Raw genomic sequence first — 18527 nt, 5'->3', positions numbered from 1 at the left:
TCTTGTCCAACTCAATGAATCTCAAATAATTGCTCTTTATAATGGTTGTAGAAGTCTTCTGAAAAAGAGGACAGAAGAGTCGGAGAACACTGGGGATACAAGGCACTGGGGATACAGGGTTCCAGTTCCACCTCCCTGGAGCCCCTCCAGCCTCTTGCCAGCAGCAGGCAGATGCTCTGCTGGGGCCAAGCTGACACTCCGCAGGGCCTGCCCTGCCCTGCCCTCTCTTCTTCTGCTAGTCTTTTTATTGTTGGTGGTGGTGGTTGTGGGGCTTGGGCCTGGGCACTGTCCCTGAGCTCTTCAGCTCAAGGCAAATACTCTACCACTACAGTGCCACTTCTGGTTTTCTAGAGATAAGAGTCTCACGGACTTTCCTGCTCAGGTTGGCTTTGAACAATGATCCTCAGATCTCATCCTCCTGAGTAGCTAGGATTACAGGTGTGAGCCACCGATGCCAGGCTTCTGCTAGTCTTCTCAGTACAGGGCAGGGGCCCTGCCCTCATATGGGCACATCAGCTCCTCTCAGGACTTCTGGCCAGCCTGGCCTGGCACCTTCAAGGCCTCAAACATGGCCTTCTGTGGACCCCATAGCCCCATGTCTCTGGCAACAGCTGACCATTCCAGAGTATTCACTGTGTGCTTAGAACCCACTGTGTCACATGGCCTGACGTTCCCTGTTCTGTTCAAACAGCACCAATCTCCCCAAAATGCCCGAACCCCTGGATGTCTCCTTGTCCCAGAGCAGCCCATGTAAGGTCCAGGGCAGGCCACCAAGGCCACAGTGCCTGGTTGGATCTCTGTGCTTCTCATTCACCCCACCCACTTTTGCCTCCCCTGTCCCCCCCTGTTTCAGCTCTGTAGCCCAGGGAGGGGTTTTCTTACTCTCCAGTTCCACCCTGCCCTTTGTGCCATGTGCCAAGGCCTGAGTCAGGAGAAGAGGACTTGCCCCCCACCCCCTCTTCCCAGACGACATGGCATCTCTTCCGTGTCCTCAAGCCAGGAGGGACCCCAGACAGCAAGGGGTGGTATATTTATCACACACATAGCAGGGCATTTCAACATTTGGGCAGGTGGAACAGGAACAGACAGACGGACAGCGAGGGGCCAGGGGATCCACACGGGAGCGAGGCCTGGGGCGGGCTGGGCCTGGCTCTTCATCACGCATGGCATCCCCGCTGGGGTCTGGGGAAGAGATCCCAGGCCGGCCCTCAGGCACGGTCCACCTCTGGCAGGAAAAGTGGCTCTCCGATCTAGGCTGACGGCCAAGATGGGGAAGGACCTGGCAACAGGCTGGAGTGGAATCCTGGCTTCAGCCCTCCGTGATAAACCAGGGTGGCCTTTCTGATCCTCAGTTTCCCCATTTTCAGAACATTGGAACACCTGCAGGGGTCTCTGGGCATTTAGGAGGGGGACACTAGGCAAATTCCACTCCCTGCCCCTCTCACTCAGGCTGGGAGGGAGTGGGGGGGCTAGGAACGGGGTGCATCACGAGGGTGGGGTGGGAGGCCAGGGGTGGGGGCCTGGAGGGTGGGGCCCAGGTAGAAGCGGCTCGGTTGCTACGAGCAGCCCTAGCAACGCACTCATTCAGCAGAGACAAAGGCGCTGTCACTTGAGCGCAGAGGCGCCGCTGCGGCTCTTGTTCTCGTAGGCGGCTGCGCCCGCGGGTGGGGGCTGGAGCCGGGGGCTGCACCGCGGGGTGCGGGGCGCCGGGCCCTGGATCTGCCCGAGCCGGGCCCTGCATCCCCCCGGCTGGCCTGCAGGGGGCGCCTCCGGCCCACTTTGTGGAAAGGCAGCTGCTGCTCCTAGGGGCTGAGCACCAGCTGGGGCAGATGCTGCCCGGGTGAGGGATGGTGTGCCCGCCCTTACACCCACGTGCCTGGCCTTGTACCTCAGTTTCTCTCATCTGCGCAGGGGGCCTGGCTCCAGCCCTGCCAGTGACTTGCAGCACAATGGGAGAAAACTGTCCTTGGCCTCACCAGCCACTGAACTTGAAGTAGCCTATGTCTTGGGGGAGGTGTGTGTGTTGAGGGGGGCACAGCCTGGCCCATACACAGGCCTCTCGCTGTTCCCGGAAATAGTATTTGAGACCAGAAGGTGTTGCTCTAACATTGTGGAAACTGAGGCACAGAGGCTGACAGTGCACCAAATGTACCCCGGTGCATTTCAGGTTGAGCCACTTCCAACTCAGTCCTCCTCCTGAGCAGGACCTAGACTGTCCCCAGCCTTGCTCAGCTGCCCACAGGCCCCTTCCCATACCCCTTCTGCAGGTGCCCTGAGGGATTCTTGTGCTTCTCTTGCTAAGCAGGCCCATTACTGCTTAAGCGCAGCCCTGACCTGGAGGGGATGCTCCTGGGCACAGGGGCCTGGGTAGAACAGGACAGAGGACACCCAGAGACACCCCAACACAAACACCAGACCCCACATGCTTGCACCCCTTGCACCTCCACATGCTACCCATCCCTGTTTATCCACCTGCGTCCTTTTCGGAGTCTGGAGGCCACCGAGGCCTGGACCTGGGTCCCCGCCCTGCCCTTCCTGCTCCATTCCGCTTATGCAGCTGTTGATTCTCTAAGGGGTTCCAGCATCACTTCCTCACCTGGACCTCATACACTTGCAGCAGACAGCGAAGTTGGTGCTGTGGTTGCACAAGCATTCTGTGGAGTCTTCGTGCAAGGCGAGCCTGGAGCAGCCAGAGGTGGCCCATGAGCCCCCGGTGTCTGGGCTTGGGCAGGGAGAGAACAGAAGGGCTGCTGAGATGGGGTGACCTGGGGTAAGGGCCACGGGCAGGCAGGGGAAGGCCTATCCTCATGCCTAGAACCCATGGCTACCTTGCCTGTATGCAGCAGTGGGACCTTGGCGGGTCACTGAACGAACCTCCCCAGCCCTAGTTGCCAATCGCTCAAATGTGCATAAACTTCCCTGAGATGGTAGCAGACAGAGCCAGCATGGGTGTTTGTTATTTTGCACCTGCAGCTGTGAAGGATATTCATCAGTTTTAACTCAGGACAGGATGTTAGTGGTGCATTCGGGAGCCTCCTTTTCCCTTCCAACCCCCAGGCCCTGGCCTTACATATTATCACATCGAAAAGTCACTTGACAGACAAGCTTCCTCCCAAGTCATTCCCACCTGTCTTACATACCTCCTTGGTCAGAGAGCTCACTACCTCAGGGTGACACATTCTACCTCACTTGTCCTGGAGCTGGGTAGAGCCTGGAATTGCCCCTGTCAGGCAAGTGTGGAGGCCCCAAACATGCCTGAGTTCTGCCTCACTTTCAAGCATTAGAAAAAAAAGGGCTTGGGCTGGGAAGGTGGCTCAGTGGTAGAGCGCTTGCCTTGCATGCCTGAGGCCCTGGGTTCGATTCTTCAGCACCACATAAGCAAAAAGAAAGAAGCCGGAAGTGGCGCTGTGGCTCAAGTGATAGAGTACTAGCCTTTAGCTGAAGAGCTTAGGGACAGTGCCCAGTCCCCAAGTTCAGGCCCCACGACCACCCCCCCCCAAAAAAAAGAAAAAGGCTTTAGAGCTGGGTGCTGGTGGCTCACGCCTGTAATCCTAGCTACTCAGGAGGCTGAGGTCTGAGGATCACAGTTCAAATCCAGCCCAGGTAAGAAAGTCCATGAGACTCTTATTTCAAATTAACCACCAGAAAGCCAGAAGCGGCGCTGTGGCTCAAGTGGTAGAGCTCTCCCTTGAGCCAAAGAGCTGAGGGGCAGCACCCAAGCCCAGAGTTCAAGCCCCACCACTGACAAAAAAAAGAAAAAAAAAAAAAGCTTTATCTACAGAGTACAGATATGGAAACTCACCTGATACTGAAGTTCCAGAAAGCACAGAGAGGCTCCAGCAGCTTCTGGGAGAAGGCCTAGGGGCAGGAACCAAGGACAGATAGAGATGTGTGTGTGTGTGTGTGTGTGTGTGTGTGTGTGTGTGTGTGTGTGTGTGTGTGTGTGTGTGTGTGTGTGTGTGTGTGTGTGTGTGTGTGTGTGTGTGTGTGTGTGGTATGGAGAGAGAGAGAGAGAGAGAGAGAGAGAGAGAGAGAGAGAGAGAGAGAGAAGATAAAGGAAGGAGGGGGGTGGGGATGCCGAGGACTCTAGGCTGTTGTTTTATGAGATGAGGTGGCGGGGTCTCGCTATTAGCCCAGGATGACCCAAAAATCACCACCCCCTGCCTCAGCATCTGGAATTCTGGGGTTACAGAGGCATACCACTACTCCAGGTGACTGTGGTTTACAAACCAGGGGTTGTCTATCATGGGTCACAGGTGAAAGGGATGGAGAAATGTAGCACAAGGGGCAAAAGGGAAGTAGAGATGGGGACTAAAACCAAACACACACACACACACACACACACACACACACACACACACACACACACACACACACACACACAAACTGGTTGAAAACTAATAACCAACCATCACAACCACGACTTTCTTTCAAGGGATGGCTGGGATCTGAAAAGACCAACAACAAATGGGTCTCTATGCACTGATGCAGAAAGATCTCTGTGATTCCTTGTTCAACAAGGGAAGAGCTACCAAGCATTTTTTTTTTTTTTTTGGTGGTACGAGGTCCCATAGAGCTAAGCTCCATGTAGTAGTGACATTGTAAACACAAAGTCTAACAAGTGGTAGGTATTAAATGGATATGGTGAACAGGTTAGTCCTAAGTAACTAGATGAAAACAACAATGTAGATTTTTCTGAGTTGTCATCAGTGGTAGGCAACAAAGGCAGCCTGAGCTTAGGACTTGGGTTTTATATATCCTGACAGGGGACTGCAGTGTCCTGTCGTTTGGTGTTTCTGAGAAAGTACCATCGTGTCTTTTACTGTGGTCATGACAATAACTGTGTAAGTTAAGGCTTAGACAGGATTAGTTTACATCTATTGAAATATTACATTGAACCCTCTAAGTATGCACAACAATTATGCATTCATTAAAAAATTAAAATACATTAAAATCATTTGGAAATATAAACAAGTACAAGTTACTATACTGTCAGAATGAAAGAGAAAATCATAGGGTCGTGTCAACATGGAGAAATCACTTGGCCAAAAATTTACCAGCTATTTAAACCGATTTTTTAAAACCCATAAAACAACAACAATAAAAGAAAACAACCTCTCAGCAAACCAGGAAGAGAAGGGAATTTAAGTGGATGAGCATCTATAAAAAGTCCACAGGACTTTTAAATCCACTTAATGTAAAAGACTAGATGCTTTCCTCTAAGATGGGGAACCCAACAAGGATGTGTGGCCTTATTGCTACTATTCACCACAGGATTAGTGATCCTAGCCCATGCAATCAGGCAAGACAAAGGAATATAAGATGTGGACCTGAGAGGAAAATTCCCGTCTTCACCTCTAGACAACATGATAAGGAATGTAGAAAACTCAAGGCTCCAAAAGACTGGATCCAGGACTGGAAGGGCCAAGTGAGCTCAGAAGCAATGACATTCTGTCAAAACCAGTTGCATTCTGATACGCTAGCAATGAATGATTTTAAACTGAATTAAGAAAATAATACCATTTGTGATCACATACAAAACTGTGATATATACACTATCTGAGAAGAGTACCTAGGATTACAGGGGTAAGCCACCAGCACTCTGAGAAAAAAAAAAAATCCCAAGGACAGTGTCCAGGCCCTGAGTTCAAGTCTCAGGACTGACACAAAGAAAAAACAAACACAAAAAACAAAAAAGAGTAGGTCCCAGTCCAAAGTCACTGGTGGCCTCATCCTCAGAAGAGATTAAAGTTGTTTCAAAACCTGAGCCTGGCAGGGCATCAGTGGCTCACACCTGTAATCTTAGCTACTCAGGAGGCTGAGATCTAAGGATCTTAGTTCAAAGCCAGTCTGGGCAGGAAAGTCCCCATGAGACTTTTATCTGCAATTAATTCCTCAGAAACTGGAAGTGGTGCTGTGGCTCAAAGTGGTAGGCTCTGAGCTCAAGCCTCATGATCAAAAAAAAAAAAAGAGAGAAAAGGAAGGAAGGAATGGGCATAGGGCAGAAGAGGTGATTTTATTCAAAGTACAAAATGCTTTGTACTATAAATGTATGTTCACTCAAAAATAAAGTAAAATACAATAAAATAAAAATAAACAAATAAAAATATTTGTTCTGTAGGGATGGAATACAAATTTAGCACATATATTTAACAAAATATATTGAACAAAATGTCTTCAAAGTAAAAACTATGTACCCTGCTGGGAGAAATATCAGAAACCTAAATAAGTAGGATAGACCTTGATCATGTATTGGAAGACTCACTGTTAAGATACCATGTCTCAGCCCAGTGTTGGTGGCTCACACCTGTAATCTTAGATACTTAGGAGGCTGAGACCTGAGGATCAAGGTTCAAGCAGGAAAGTCCGTGAGATTCATCTCCAGTTTAACCACCAAAAAGTCAGAAATGAAGTTGTAGCTCAAGTGGTAGAGTGCTTTGCCTTGAGTGAATAGGCTAAGAGGTAGCAGTGCCTGGGCTTTGAGTTCAAGCTCCAAGACTGCACGCACACGTGCACACACACACAAGGATAATAATAAAAAAAAGTGCTAGGAGGAGACACAAGAAAACAAGCAATGGTGTGTGCATGTACGCATGCAAGAGTGCATATGGGTGTCAGCTGCACATGCTCTGAAATGTTGTACCATTTTCAAGATATTTGGGTGTAGGCAAGTGCTCTCCCACGGAGCTGCACCCCAGGCTGTGTTCAGTCCAATGCTGCAAGTACAGGGAACGTCCCCCCAACATTTCTCCGAACTCACACCTTGATATGGCCAGAATAATCTTGCTTTCCAGGTTACTCATCCCTGGAATGAAATCCTCATCTCTGGCCAGTCACATGACCTCTCCCAGGCAATACCAGAAGTGGGCCGTGGGATAGATGATGCTGGGGATTTCCGGTAGGTAGCATAAAGTCAGTGTGCCACACTTCACTCTCCCTTCCTGTTCCCTGATACCTGAGTTTGGTGCCGCAGGTGAAAGGTCACGGCCGTGCTGACCTCTCCAGCAGCATCCCACACCTCAGAGGCCAGGATGGCTGAGCCCACCTGGGTGCTTAGGATCCTGTGGAGCAAAGGGTGCTTTTAGAGGAGGGGTGGTGGGAGATGCATGGCTGAGCATCTCGGGTGAGCGGGGTTTCACCAGAGACCAGAAGTAGGAGGCAGGGAAAGCAGGCTGGGAGCTGTGTGTGTGTGTGTGGGAAATGGAGGCCTCAGAGTTCCATAGTAGCCTCCAGGGTAGAGTCCACTCACCTCTGTACCCTGCTGGTCTCCTGTGAGGGGTCGGGGATCTGGGGCTCCAGTCTGTGCAATCCCAAGGTATGCCTAAAGACGCTTGAGGTGAACCAGCTGTGGATCACCGTGACTCCAGAGAGGCCTGGCTGGGTACAGGGGGGACCCAAGCCCCCACCCAGTGACTGCTGGGAAAACAGGCTCGGAGAAGCCAACAACTTCCTGAAGCTCACACAGCCAATCAGCTTCATCCTCCTTACCCTAAGCCTCCACCCCTGGTTGGCCTTAAGGGCAGGGCTGCGGCTACCATCCACTTCTGAGGAAATCCTTGTAGGGTTTAGTGGAGGAGACTAAGCAAACACAAGGAGGTGCCAGGCACCCAAAAGGCAAGAACCAAGAGCCCAGCCTGCAGCCAAGGAAACCCTAAGGAATCCATTCGATGTAGCACAGCTGGCTTGGCAGGGCTGAGGTTTGGACTCCCTCCCCTCCCCCATCTTCCCCCACCTTTACTGAGCAGCTGCCTCACTTCCCCTGCAGGGATATGGAGGTGGCCCGGCCCCTCTGGATGCCCACCGGGCACTGTGAATGTGTGGCCTCCTGTGCTGGCCTCCAACAGGTGCACACTGTGCACCTCCAGACCTGGGATGAAATGGGGCTGGTGGACAGCCTGAGGTACGTGTGGGGAGGACTCTGCGGGCTGCCTGGCCCTGGGGTCTGCCTACCCCTCCCTGCCCCAAGTCTGGAAGACCACCATTCCTGCTCAGAGAAGCTCAGTCACTAGCCCAAGGCAGATCTGGCTTTTCCAAATTGGGGTGAGGGAATGGTGTCAGTGAGGTGTGTGTGTGTGGGGTAAGTTTATTATGTAATTACCAGAAACACAATTGGACACATTTAAGGGTTAATTAAAGAGGGAGTTTCTATTGGGAGATAAATAGGGAGGTTTCCTAGAGGAGGCGATACTTAAACGGGGCTCTGAAGGACGTATAGAAGTTTGTTAGCAGCTCAAGGATGAAAGCACATTCTGGTAGAGGAGACAGCATGGGCAAAGGCAGGCACCAGCATGGAAGGTCTGTGGTAGTGTAGAAGGCTCCACAGCCTGATTGGGTGGGTGGCTGGGTGGAGGTTCACCAGCATGGTGGCTTTGGATGTGCACCCGGGGTCTCTCAGAGGTCAGCATGGTGCTCAACAGGGGTGCCAGGCGCTACACACTGGCCACCAGGGCCATGGGTCCCCAGCCATCTGGGAGGAAGTGGCATCTCAGCTCCCTCTCCCCCCCTCACCCTGCTGCTTCCATGCTGGCCTGGAGTTAAGGGGCCTCAGCTCTAGACCTCCAGGGGATCCTGGGGCCTTGGGATCAAGCCCTGCCTGCCCCCCTCCCCCATCCTTCTGTCAAACTGCAGGCCCCTGTGCTCCTGGCCTGTCATTGGCCCATCAGAGCGCATCCTGCGGCTGAGTCTAGCCCTCTCCTCCTTGACTTTGGACCCACTGCTAAATCTATATTAGGAGCTCATATTTGATAAAAAAAAAAAAAAAAAAAGAGCCTTGTGGGAGTGAGAGCAGGGGAGGGGCAAAAGCAAAGGAGGGAGGGGAGGGCAGGCACTGTGGAACAACACCCCAGTTATGCTGGGCCTGGCCATCCAATTCACCTTCAACTCCTCTTCATTGGCTAAGGCAAAGTGAGTGTGAGAATCCTTTTCCAGGGAAGAAAATAGGTGCAGATTCCAGCTGTCTCCTATACTGATCCCTAATCAAATGCATTCTTCCCAGGGGAGGGAGGTTACTACCTGTTCAGGAGACCTACTCTGAGGAACCACCATCCTGTGTTGTGCCATTCTCTACCCTTCTCCCCACCCTACATCCTGCTCCTAATTCTCTTCTAAGGTCAGAAGAGCACTATGTCTGCTCCTTCAGCCCTAGAGATTTACAGATAATGTCTGTGACCTCTTGTTCCCTTCCTTCTCTGGACGGATCACTCTCAGACCTGTGGCCATTCTTGCCAGGATAAATCTTCCAACAGCCTGTCCAACTGTTCTCCGGAGTATCTGGCTGTTTGGATGGGCTGACATACAGAACTTACCACTTGTGGTCTTTGGCAGTTTTTTGTTTGTTTGTTTGTTTGTTTTTTGGATCTGGGGAAAGCCCTTATTGACTAGTGGCTCTGAATTACTCTTATCAACAGGCAATACTGCTAAATAGTTCAAGTGCAAGGTCAGCTTATAAAATAAACAAAACAGAAACTTCTCCCAAGGGATGGAAGGAGCTCCGCCCCTCTCCCCCAATAAAAAAAAGAGCCCTGACTTGCTCATAGTTACCCAAGCTGGTGACAAGGTCCCCAAGTTCAGACTCCTGGCCAGCACTGCCAGTCTCACCTTGCTGATGGACAGCCATGTGCCAACCAACGGCTCCTCCAGCACCAGGCTGGCCACAGAAATGACACCCTGGCCCAGCTGCTCCCAGGGCCCTGGTAAGGGGCCTGGCCCCTCGGCCCCAAGTGCTGTCACTCTCTTTAGGAAGTGCAGGACTGCCAGCAGTGCAGCTGGCCCCAGTGGAGCTGTCTCCTCTTCTGGGACTTTTTCCAGGATGCCCAGGAAACTGACAGCCCCATCCAGAGACTCGGTGTCGGGAGAGAAGGTCTTGAAGGAGCTGTGGGAAGAGTAGCCCATTGATTCCTGTCAGGGGGCTTCACTTGGACTCTGCCACAGTCTTCTTGAGGGTGCTGGTTAAACTGATCATAAGCTCCCAGTTCTGAGGAGCTCTGAAGTAGGGAGGATGGAAGCTGGAGGCAGGTTCAGGTTAAAATAGAAAATATGAAGAACCTAATTAATTACTGAAGACTACCTTACAGGTGAGCAAGTGGTGCAGAGGCCCCAGAGTACCCCAGACCCTCCTGCCTCCAGCCATGGGAGCAGGCTCACCACAGTGGCATTGGCCAAGGTGTTGACATGGCTGATAACATCCTGGCCCAGCCATGACTGGAAGTCTTGCAGCTGCTTATAGGTCTCTGCAAAAGTAGATGCCAAACTGGGCTCTGAGCAACATCTGTGCCCAGAGGTGCCAGCCTGCTCAATGACCTCCACCCACCAGGTGAGGCCCAAGGGCAGAAGAGCACATCCAAGCTTGGTGTCTAGAGCCTTACACAGTGTGCTAGATGGCATCAAATGGCAAAATCACGCACCCAAAGACACACTCCTGGGCCGTCTGGTCCCACTGCCGGGTGGGCTCAGATTCCAGGTCGAGAGCTCATACTTCTCAGGCTATACCACTGTCTTGTCTCCATCGCCTTCCCCTTCTGCAGGGCCCAGGGACACGACTAGGATGTACCTGTCCTATAGCAGCAGAGGAAGGGCCTGGACTGCAAGCAGAGCTCGGAGCCCTCGGTGCTGGGTCCCGGGTTCCATGTGGGACATTCCTCTGAGGGCACTGGCCTGGGTTAGAGGTATCAAGATCACACCTGATTCCTTGGCAAGTCACGTGACCCAGGCACCTATGCAGGCCACGGGGGCACCTGCACACCTGTCACAGGACGCACTGCCTCGGGGTTATTCTGCCCTGTGAGATGTGGGAGAGACACCTGGCGAGTCCCCCCCTCCCCCCTTACCCCTCTCCCTCTCCTAACCCCCCCCCTTTACCAGAATTGGAAGCGTAAGAGACAGCACCGGCACTGGTGGTCCTCAATGGAGCCTGGCTGGCCAAGGGTTAGTTAGGTAGGGCAGTAGGGAAAGGGTCGTGAGACAGAGAGGGTGGGGTCAAAGCCAGCCAATCAGGGGCGGGGCGTTGAGAAGCCCGGAGGAGCGGGGTTTGCCAGTCAGGGGCGGGGTTTGTTAGTCGGGGGCGGGGCATTGAGCAGCCCGGAGGGGCGGGGTCTGGAGTCAGGGGCGGGGCCTCGTGCCAGCTACTGGGCAGGGTTTGACAGGCTGGGTCCGAGCCTTCCATACCCGGACAGAGAAGATGCACTTGCACCACAGGCAGAAGCGAGGGCGTGACCTCCAGGGCGCCGGGGTCCCAGCGGAAGAGCAGGCCGCCGGGGGGAGGGGCACAGGCGCGAGCCCGGCGCAGCTGCGCGGCGCTCAGGGCCCGGTCCCAGAAGTGGAAGTCGGTGAGGTTGCCACTGAAGGCGACACGCGCCGAGAAGCCGCCGCCCGGGGAATCCTGATCCTGTCCCAGCACCACAATGCCAGCAGGCGGCACCGGGTGGCCTGCGCCCAGCCCCGGCGAACAGCGCCCAGCGCCCGCCGCGCTGGTCCCACGTGGCGCACACATGGTGCCAGCGGCCGTCGGCGCGGAAAGCGGCGTGGAAGGGCGCGTGGTGCCCGCGCACCACCAGCGCACGGCGCCCCCGGGCTCCGCGAAGGCGCGCAGCTGCAGCGCGTTGGGCAGAGCGGGCAGCGCGAGGGAGAAGAGCGCGGCCGCTTGGGGCGAGGCGGTGTCCCACCGCACATGCGCGCACGCCGTCAGCGCCCCCAGCGCGGGCAGGGCGGCCAGGCGCGCGGCCCGCACCGCGCTCCCCCCGCGGAACACCAGCGCGGCGGGGTGCGCGCGCCTGCGGAGACACGCGGGCCGGACCTCAGGTTCCCCAGATGCGCGCACTGTCCTGCCTCTGACTACCATTTGACGGAACTGTGCACTTCCTCCTCCCCTGTAGGATTTAGGGTACTTTCCGGCCCGGGGAAGTAAAGAAATAGAGGGGGGGTGGGTCCCAGCTCCTCTACCCCAAGATCAACCCCTACTTCCAGCCTGCGAAGAGGGAATGCGTTGTGCAAGAATTGTCCCTGGAAGGCACCAGGGCCTCCACCACTCCCTCCAGGCCCGGAACCCTGTACTCACGCCTCAGCGGGGGTCTCCTTAGAGACGCCAGGTTTTGGCCCACCCAGATCGGATCTCGAAGCCGGGGAGAGAGAAGCTCATCCAGAGGTGTCCGTGCCAGGTGCCAAATCGCAGCTCGCAGGACTCTTGGGCCTGCCACCAGCTCAGCCTCTGCCTTGGGAACTTGCACACATCGTGGGCAGTCTCCACTACCTTTCCTGGGACCCATGGGACTGGAGGGCCACAGGAGAGGATGGGAGGGAGCATTTGGTGAGTGCCTCATCCTTTTGACTGTGGGAACAGCAAAGGACATTGGTGTTAGGGTCTTTGGGCATAAACGGGGCTGGCCCTGGTCTATGTCTTGGCGAGGCTGTTCCCTACAGAGCCTTCCTAGATGCACAGGACTGGAATGAGGTGGTCCAGCTGGGATGCTTTCAGCCTGCGCCTCCCATGTTGAGCTATGAACTACGTTACTTCCTCCCTTTCTGTGGATTCCAGACCAGTGCACCACCTGGACCACAGGCTGGCTGCACTGGGTGAAAGGCTTCCCTGGGGGTGACCCCTCATACCAACCTGGGGCCCAGTGGGTCCTTGATTCACCTGGGGAGTTGGAAGAGGTCCCAGAGAGACTCCTGATCTGAGAGAGAAAAGGGGTGGCGACTGGGATAGGTGTTCTCTCAGACGTGCAGTCATTGAATGCTTCCTGTGTTCAGGGGTGTTTGCAGTGGTGGCTGCAGGCTCTGCCTTGGGTGTGACCTTGGGCAGCCCTCCCCCCACCCCCTTGTGAGGTACAAGCCAGCTGATGAGCGACTGTGGGAGATGGGGCACTTTTCTCTGCCTTTATCCCATTTCCATACCAAGGACTCATCTTTCCTAACCTTTGCAGGGATCTCATGATTTGGGGTGGCCACTTGAAACCATCCCAGGGGCTTTTGATCACCTTGATCTCCTCCCCTGAACCCACTCCAGAAAGTCACATACCAGGAGGGAGAAGAGGCAGTAACACCAGGGGATCATTCTGGATCCCGCCGAGACAAGTGAAGGACAACAGGGGGTCCCAGACTAGCCAGGGTGGACAGAGAAAAAGAAATGGCAAAGGCTCTGCAGCTCTGTTTTGTCTGCAGGGTTGCCACACCCTCTGTTTGCTCCCACTGGGCTGGGAGTCAGCCGATGGGCTTAGAGCCCAGGAAGGGGAGGCTCACCACTAGGGATGACATTTACTTGCACAAAAGGATGGTCTCCAGGAGCCCCTTTAGAGCTGGAGCTGGGAAACTGTAGCCCTGGTGAGTGGGAAAACACAGAGGTACACGGGGGCCGAGTGGTAGAACTGCAGCAGAGGCCACAGGGGGGAGGGAGGGAGCTCAAGGCTACACAAGCTTCCTTGTGTTCTGGATTCCAATTTAGCGTTCCAGGCTCTGCCTCTTCTGACTCACCATTCCTTCTAATCCCCACCTCCATCATGAGACAAGGTCTTGTTCAGTAGCCTTGAACTTGTAACCCTTCTGTTTCACCCTCTTGAATGCTGGGATTATGCCACCACACCCAGCTTTGCAGCTACCTTTTCCATAGTGCCAGGCTTTTGTACATTTCCACATCTTTCCTTGACTTTTGACCATGTTGTGCCCCTGCTTGCCCTGGCTTCCCTCTCCCTCAGCAGCACCTCCTTCAAGCCTTCTAGCCTTGAGCAAAAGCAGCTCAGGGACAGTGCCCAAGCTCTGAGTTCAATCCCCAGGACTGGTACCAAAAAAAGGTGTGTGTGGGGGGGGCTTTTCAATCTCTCCGTCTACCCAACAATGGTGGGAGGTCTGCTACCTCTTGGTGCTATAATAACTGGGGATACCTAATTATAGATGATTTAGGGATTTGTCCTCACGTCTGCCTCCCTTCCTGCCTTCTTCCCTCCATCCTTTCCTCTCTTTCTCTCTCGCTCTCCTTCCTTCCTTCCTTCCTTCCTTCCTTCCTTCCTTCCTTCCTTCCTTCCTTCCTTCCTTCCCTCCTAATTCTTCTGCCTCCTTTCTGCTTATCTCCAGCCTGGCAAGCTAGGGGCAGGGGCTCTGCTGGAGAGGAAGGACCTCATAGCACTCTCTGCCCCAGCCCTGGGCATGCGCAAATGGATATTGGAAACACAGTGTCCTACCAGCAGGCATGATGCCACCTGAGAGATGGAGCCATCACCAGTGATCATTTATGTCCTTTCTTCTCTTCCGGAGTCTGCAAACATGAAAATCCAACAGGCCCCAGCACGGCAGGACTCGGAAGTCCACATCTTTGTAGGACTCTGAAAAGCACCAATTAAACAGCTCCTTGACCCACCTGCCTCCTTCCCCAGGTCCAGGTAGGCATTGGATGGGTAGGGGCTGGGTGCCTACTATGTACTAGGCACATAGTAGGGGTGCTGTGGGTACTGATTTTCTTGTTTCATTGGCTGGCGCTTACTTCGTTAAGTCTCTAGATGTCTACCATCTTTGTTTACCAAACACCAGCACACTCAAGAGAGATGCCAAATTTGATGGCCACTGTGCTGGTGAAGAGTCCAATGGGGAATCTGGGGCTGCCCTCCCCATTGGTCCGTCCCCAGTCCCAGCCTCAGATCCTCACCTGCTTTGTCTGGTGCCTGGTGTCTGGCTGGGCTATGGGCTTTGCAGCCTGGTTGTCCAGACTGTCTGGAGTGGAGTGGGGTAGGGCTTCAAGGCCCATCCCTAGCATTGGCCCCACCCTTAATGGGGCTGGGAGGGGACTCCAGCCCTGGATGGCCTTCCCCCACTGTAACTACCTCACCCACCACACAAAATGGATTCCCAAAGCCAGGAGGGGACTCATGCCTGTAATCCTAATTATTCAAAAGGCCAAGATCTGAGGATCGTGGTTTCAAAGCCAGCCTGGGTTTATCTCCAATAAACCATTCAGATAAAGCTGAAAGTGGCTGTGGCTCAAGTGGTAGAGTGCTTGCCTTTGTGAAAAATCTCAGGGACAGCACCCAGGCCCTGAGTTAAACCCCACAGCATACTAAAAAAAAAAAGATTCCCAAAGGATTTTGCTCCCCAAGCCTTTCCCCTTCCCTTTTGCCCATTTCACAGGAGCACCAGGTTACATAATTGGCCATTGGCAGAATCTGGCTTTGAACCTCTGCTTTGGGTCTTCATCCAAGCAAATGTAAGCGTGGATATGGAGGAGAGGGGAGGGACCAGGGATGCCGAGGGAAGCTGAGGGCAAGGGGGGATGGAGGCCAAGCACCCCTGGAAAGCCTGGGGAGTAGCTGGCCTTAGTAGGAGAGGTAGGGAACTCAGGCAGGTGTGACCCTGAAGGCCAAAGCTTTGGTGTTACACAGCTCCAAGTTCATATTGACTCTCACCTGAGGTACCTTACATAATCTCTCTGAGCCTCAGCTTACCCACCTGTAGCATGTGGATGATAAGCAGTACATAACTCCCTGTAGGGTCACTGTCAGAGCAAACTGCCTTTCCCCCACTATGTGCCAGTCCATTCAGCATTCTGCCCAAAACTTCCTCAGGCTTTAAAAAATAGGCTACTTAGCTGGGCACCAGTGGCTCACTCCTGTAATCCTAGCTACTCAGGAGGCTGAGATCTGAGGATATCGGTTCAAAGCCAGCCCAGGCAGGAAAGTCTATGAGACTCTTATCTCCAATTAACCAACAGAAAACTGGAAGTGGTGCTGTGGCTCAAGTGGTAGAGTGATCACCTTGAGCTGAAGGGAGCAGGGACAGCGCCCAGGCCCAGAGTTCAAGCCCCACGACCAACAACAACAACAAAAGGCTTACTGCACAATCACTTGCTTTTTTCCCCTCTTCCTTTTCTTCCTCCCTCCCTTCCTCCCTCCCTCCCTCCCTCCCTCTCTTCCTCCCTTCCTTCCTTCCTTCCTTCCTTCCCTCCTTCCTTCCTTCCTTCCTTCCTTCCTTTCTTCCTTCCTACCAGGGTTTTAACTCAGGGCCTCATGCTTACTATACAGTCTACCACCGAGTCATTCCTCCAATGCACAGAATACCAAATTTACCATCCAAGGATGATTTTTAATATTTTAATTTTGAAAAGACAAGTCATCACTATGTTTCTTAGGTGGGCCTTGTGCTCACAGCCCTCCTATTGCAATCTCCTGACTTCTTGGGATTACAGCATGCCCAGCTTGATGGCTGAGCTTCTTAAGGAGTTGAATGAAAGTGAATGATATATTGGCACACGTTGTGCTATGTTTTCTTTTCTTTCTTTCTTTTTTTTTTTTTTTTTTGTTTTTTTTTTTTTGAACACTGTCCCTGAGCTCTTTTGCTCAAGGCTAGTGCTCTACCACTTTGAGCCACAGCACCACTTTCAGTTTTCTGGTGGTTCATTGGAGATAAGAGTCTCACAGACTTTCCTGCCCTGGCTGGCTTCAAACTGAGATCCTCAGATCTCAGCCTCCTGAGATAGCTAGGCGTAGTAGCTAGGCATGAACCACCAGTGCCTAGCAAAGGCAGAGTCTTGAAAGCCCATTTTACATATGAACAAACTGAGCCCAGGCCATAGGGCAAGGCAGGGTATCTCTGGGTCTGCCTCCTAACACTGTTCTTCCTCTGAGTGGCTGGGGTGAAGTTCATGTCCACTCTGTTCTTCCAGGCTCTTCTGTGTTCCCTCTAGCCCTGCCCCCCCATCCCCTTCCCGCCCCCACCCACTGGAAGGCCGTGGAGCCTGCATGGCCTGTTAATCTCATCTCCTCAGGACTCTGGCTGCCGTTGGGCTGCCAGCCCAGGGCCATCCATCCATGGCTTTGCGGGCTGCAGGGAGCAGTCCTGACAGGGCCCTGGTCCCCACCTCAGGCCTGGAGGCTGAGGGGCGCTGATAGCAATCAGGCCCACGGTCTGCCTGGGAGGGGAGGGGCTAGGTGACTGAGGACACACAGGGCTGGATGCCTGGGCCTTGGCCTGTTCCTTGAGCCTTAGTCCAGAATCAGAAGTATTGGAGGGAGCTGGGAGCTGGGGTGCTTTCACCTTGGGGTCACCATGACCCTGCAGAACTGAGTCTCAGCCCTCCACTGACTTTATTCTCCAGAGAATATAGAGACTTGCCTCTTCCTCTGGGGAACGGAAGACGGCTGTGAGAAGACTCATGAATATCAGTGACTTCCATCTCTCTACACCTCGCCTCTAAGGGCCTGCTCCAGAGCCTCCCTCCAAAGCAGACAGGGTGAACCCTCTTGAATTTAACTCCTGTCCTGTTCCTCCCTCTGGTCCGAACCCTTGTGTGGCTCCTCTGAGAGAAAGTATAGCCTTTTTCTTCTGGTTAAGCATCCCACCCCCTGCATTGCCCCCCCCCCCCCCCCGCCCTGCCTTCCTTTTTTTCTTAACCCTCTAGGTCTTCACAACTTTCAGCCCTTACCACTGGGCATTTGCACATGCTATCCTCCTCTTCTGAAGAGGGCAGAAGCCTCCGCATTGTTTCTGGTACATTTCTCCCCATCCTTTGGTCTCAGTCTTTCCAGGGTGCTTGCTGCATGCACCTTCCACTGAGCAGCTGAACTGTGTGCAGAGGCTCTCAAGCAGAGAGACACAACTCCAAGCACTGGCTACAGGGAGCGGGTTAATTACACTAGAGTAATCCAGTCAGTGGACAGATGCTTGTCCCCAAAACAGAGTGCCCTTTCCCTCTTATCGAGCATGTGTTCACATAGTATTTCATTGGCTAACTTTCAAGGATGAAAACTTTCCACCCACATTGCCAGCATGCTGCTTTGCTTGCAAAGCTCAGCCTCTTCATCGGAACCCCCAGCCCTTCAAATGCCATGGAATGCTTGAATCCCCCCCCCCCGTCTTCCCCCCAAACCCCATCACTCACCCTGTGGGCCTAGCTTGACAGAGTGGGCAGTGTTTGCTGAAGGACTGAAGTAGGAATGCAACGGACCTGGTAAACTTGGTGCCTGGGACTAGTTCTCAAGTGTGTTGGAGGAGGGGGGAAGAACCAAGAAGCCCCCAAAGCTGCTCAGCTGACTGTGGCCTCCAGAGGCTGAAACAAGTATGGAGTGCCAGCCTCTGGGGCTTTTCTGGGGTGGAAAGTGCTGGAAGTACTGTAACTATAAAATGACATTCAGAGACCGGTGCTGGTGGCTCACGCCTGTAATCCTAGCTACTCAGGAAGCTGAGATCTGAGGATCGTGGCAGCTCAAAGCCAGCCCTGGTAGGAAAGTCCATGAGACTCTTACCTCCAAATAACCATCAAAAAAAGCTGAAAGTAGAGCCGTGGCTCAAAGTGGTAGAGCGCTCGCCTTGAGCAGAAAAGCTCAGGAACAGCACCCAGGCCCTGAGTTCAAGCCCCACAACGGACAAAAGAGTAAAATAAAATCGGTCTTATTTTAGGAAGAGTCTGAATGAAAACCGGATAAGACATTAGCTTTTGTGTCTGTGCCTCATGGTGCACAGACCTGCAATCCCAGGGCGGGGAATCCTGAGATTCCCCAGCCTTGCCTACCTAGTGAGACCCTGCTTTACAAGCCAAAGAAAGACAGAAAGAA

The 18527-nt window shown here is 53.5% G+C and overlaps 1 protein-coding gene across 1 annotated transcript; it reads right to left on the bottom strand.

Annotated features, from left to right (window-relative positions):
• Positions 1–1055: 1055 nt before the first annotated feature.
• Positions 1056–13048, bottom strand: Adgrd2 (adhesion G protein-coupled receptor D2). Its single transcript, XM_070006454.1, is given in 18 exon segments — positions 1056–1392; positions 2597–2765; positions 4519–4528; positions 4765–4770; positions 6956–7061; positions 7250–7373; positions 7733–7867; positions 8357–8461; positions 9588–9840; positions 10105–10229; positions 10550–10648; positions 11164–11438; positions 11440–11551; positions 11554–11768; positions 12049–12157; positions 12160–12264; positions 12605–12668; positions 13013–13048. Coding segments are annotated over 18 exon segments (2190 nt in total). The 3' UTR covers positions 1056–1250.
• Between the last annotated feature and the right edge of the window lie 5479 nt (positions 13049–18527).

The sequence above is a fragment of the Dipodomys merriami genome, unplaced genomic scaffold, assembly GCF_024711535.1.
Source record: "Dipodomys merriami isolate MVZ:Mamm:240054 unplaced genomic scaffold, mDipMer1.0.p SCAF_11, whole genome shotgun sequence".
Classification (NCBI taxonomy): domain Eukaryota; kingdom Metazoa; phylum Chordata; class Mammalia; order Rodentia; family Heteromyidae; genus Dipodomys; species Dipodomys merriami.
The sequence above is the reverse complement of the archived record's forward strand: the minus strand, read 5'-3'. Positions and strand labels throughout refer to the sequence as shown.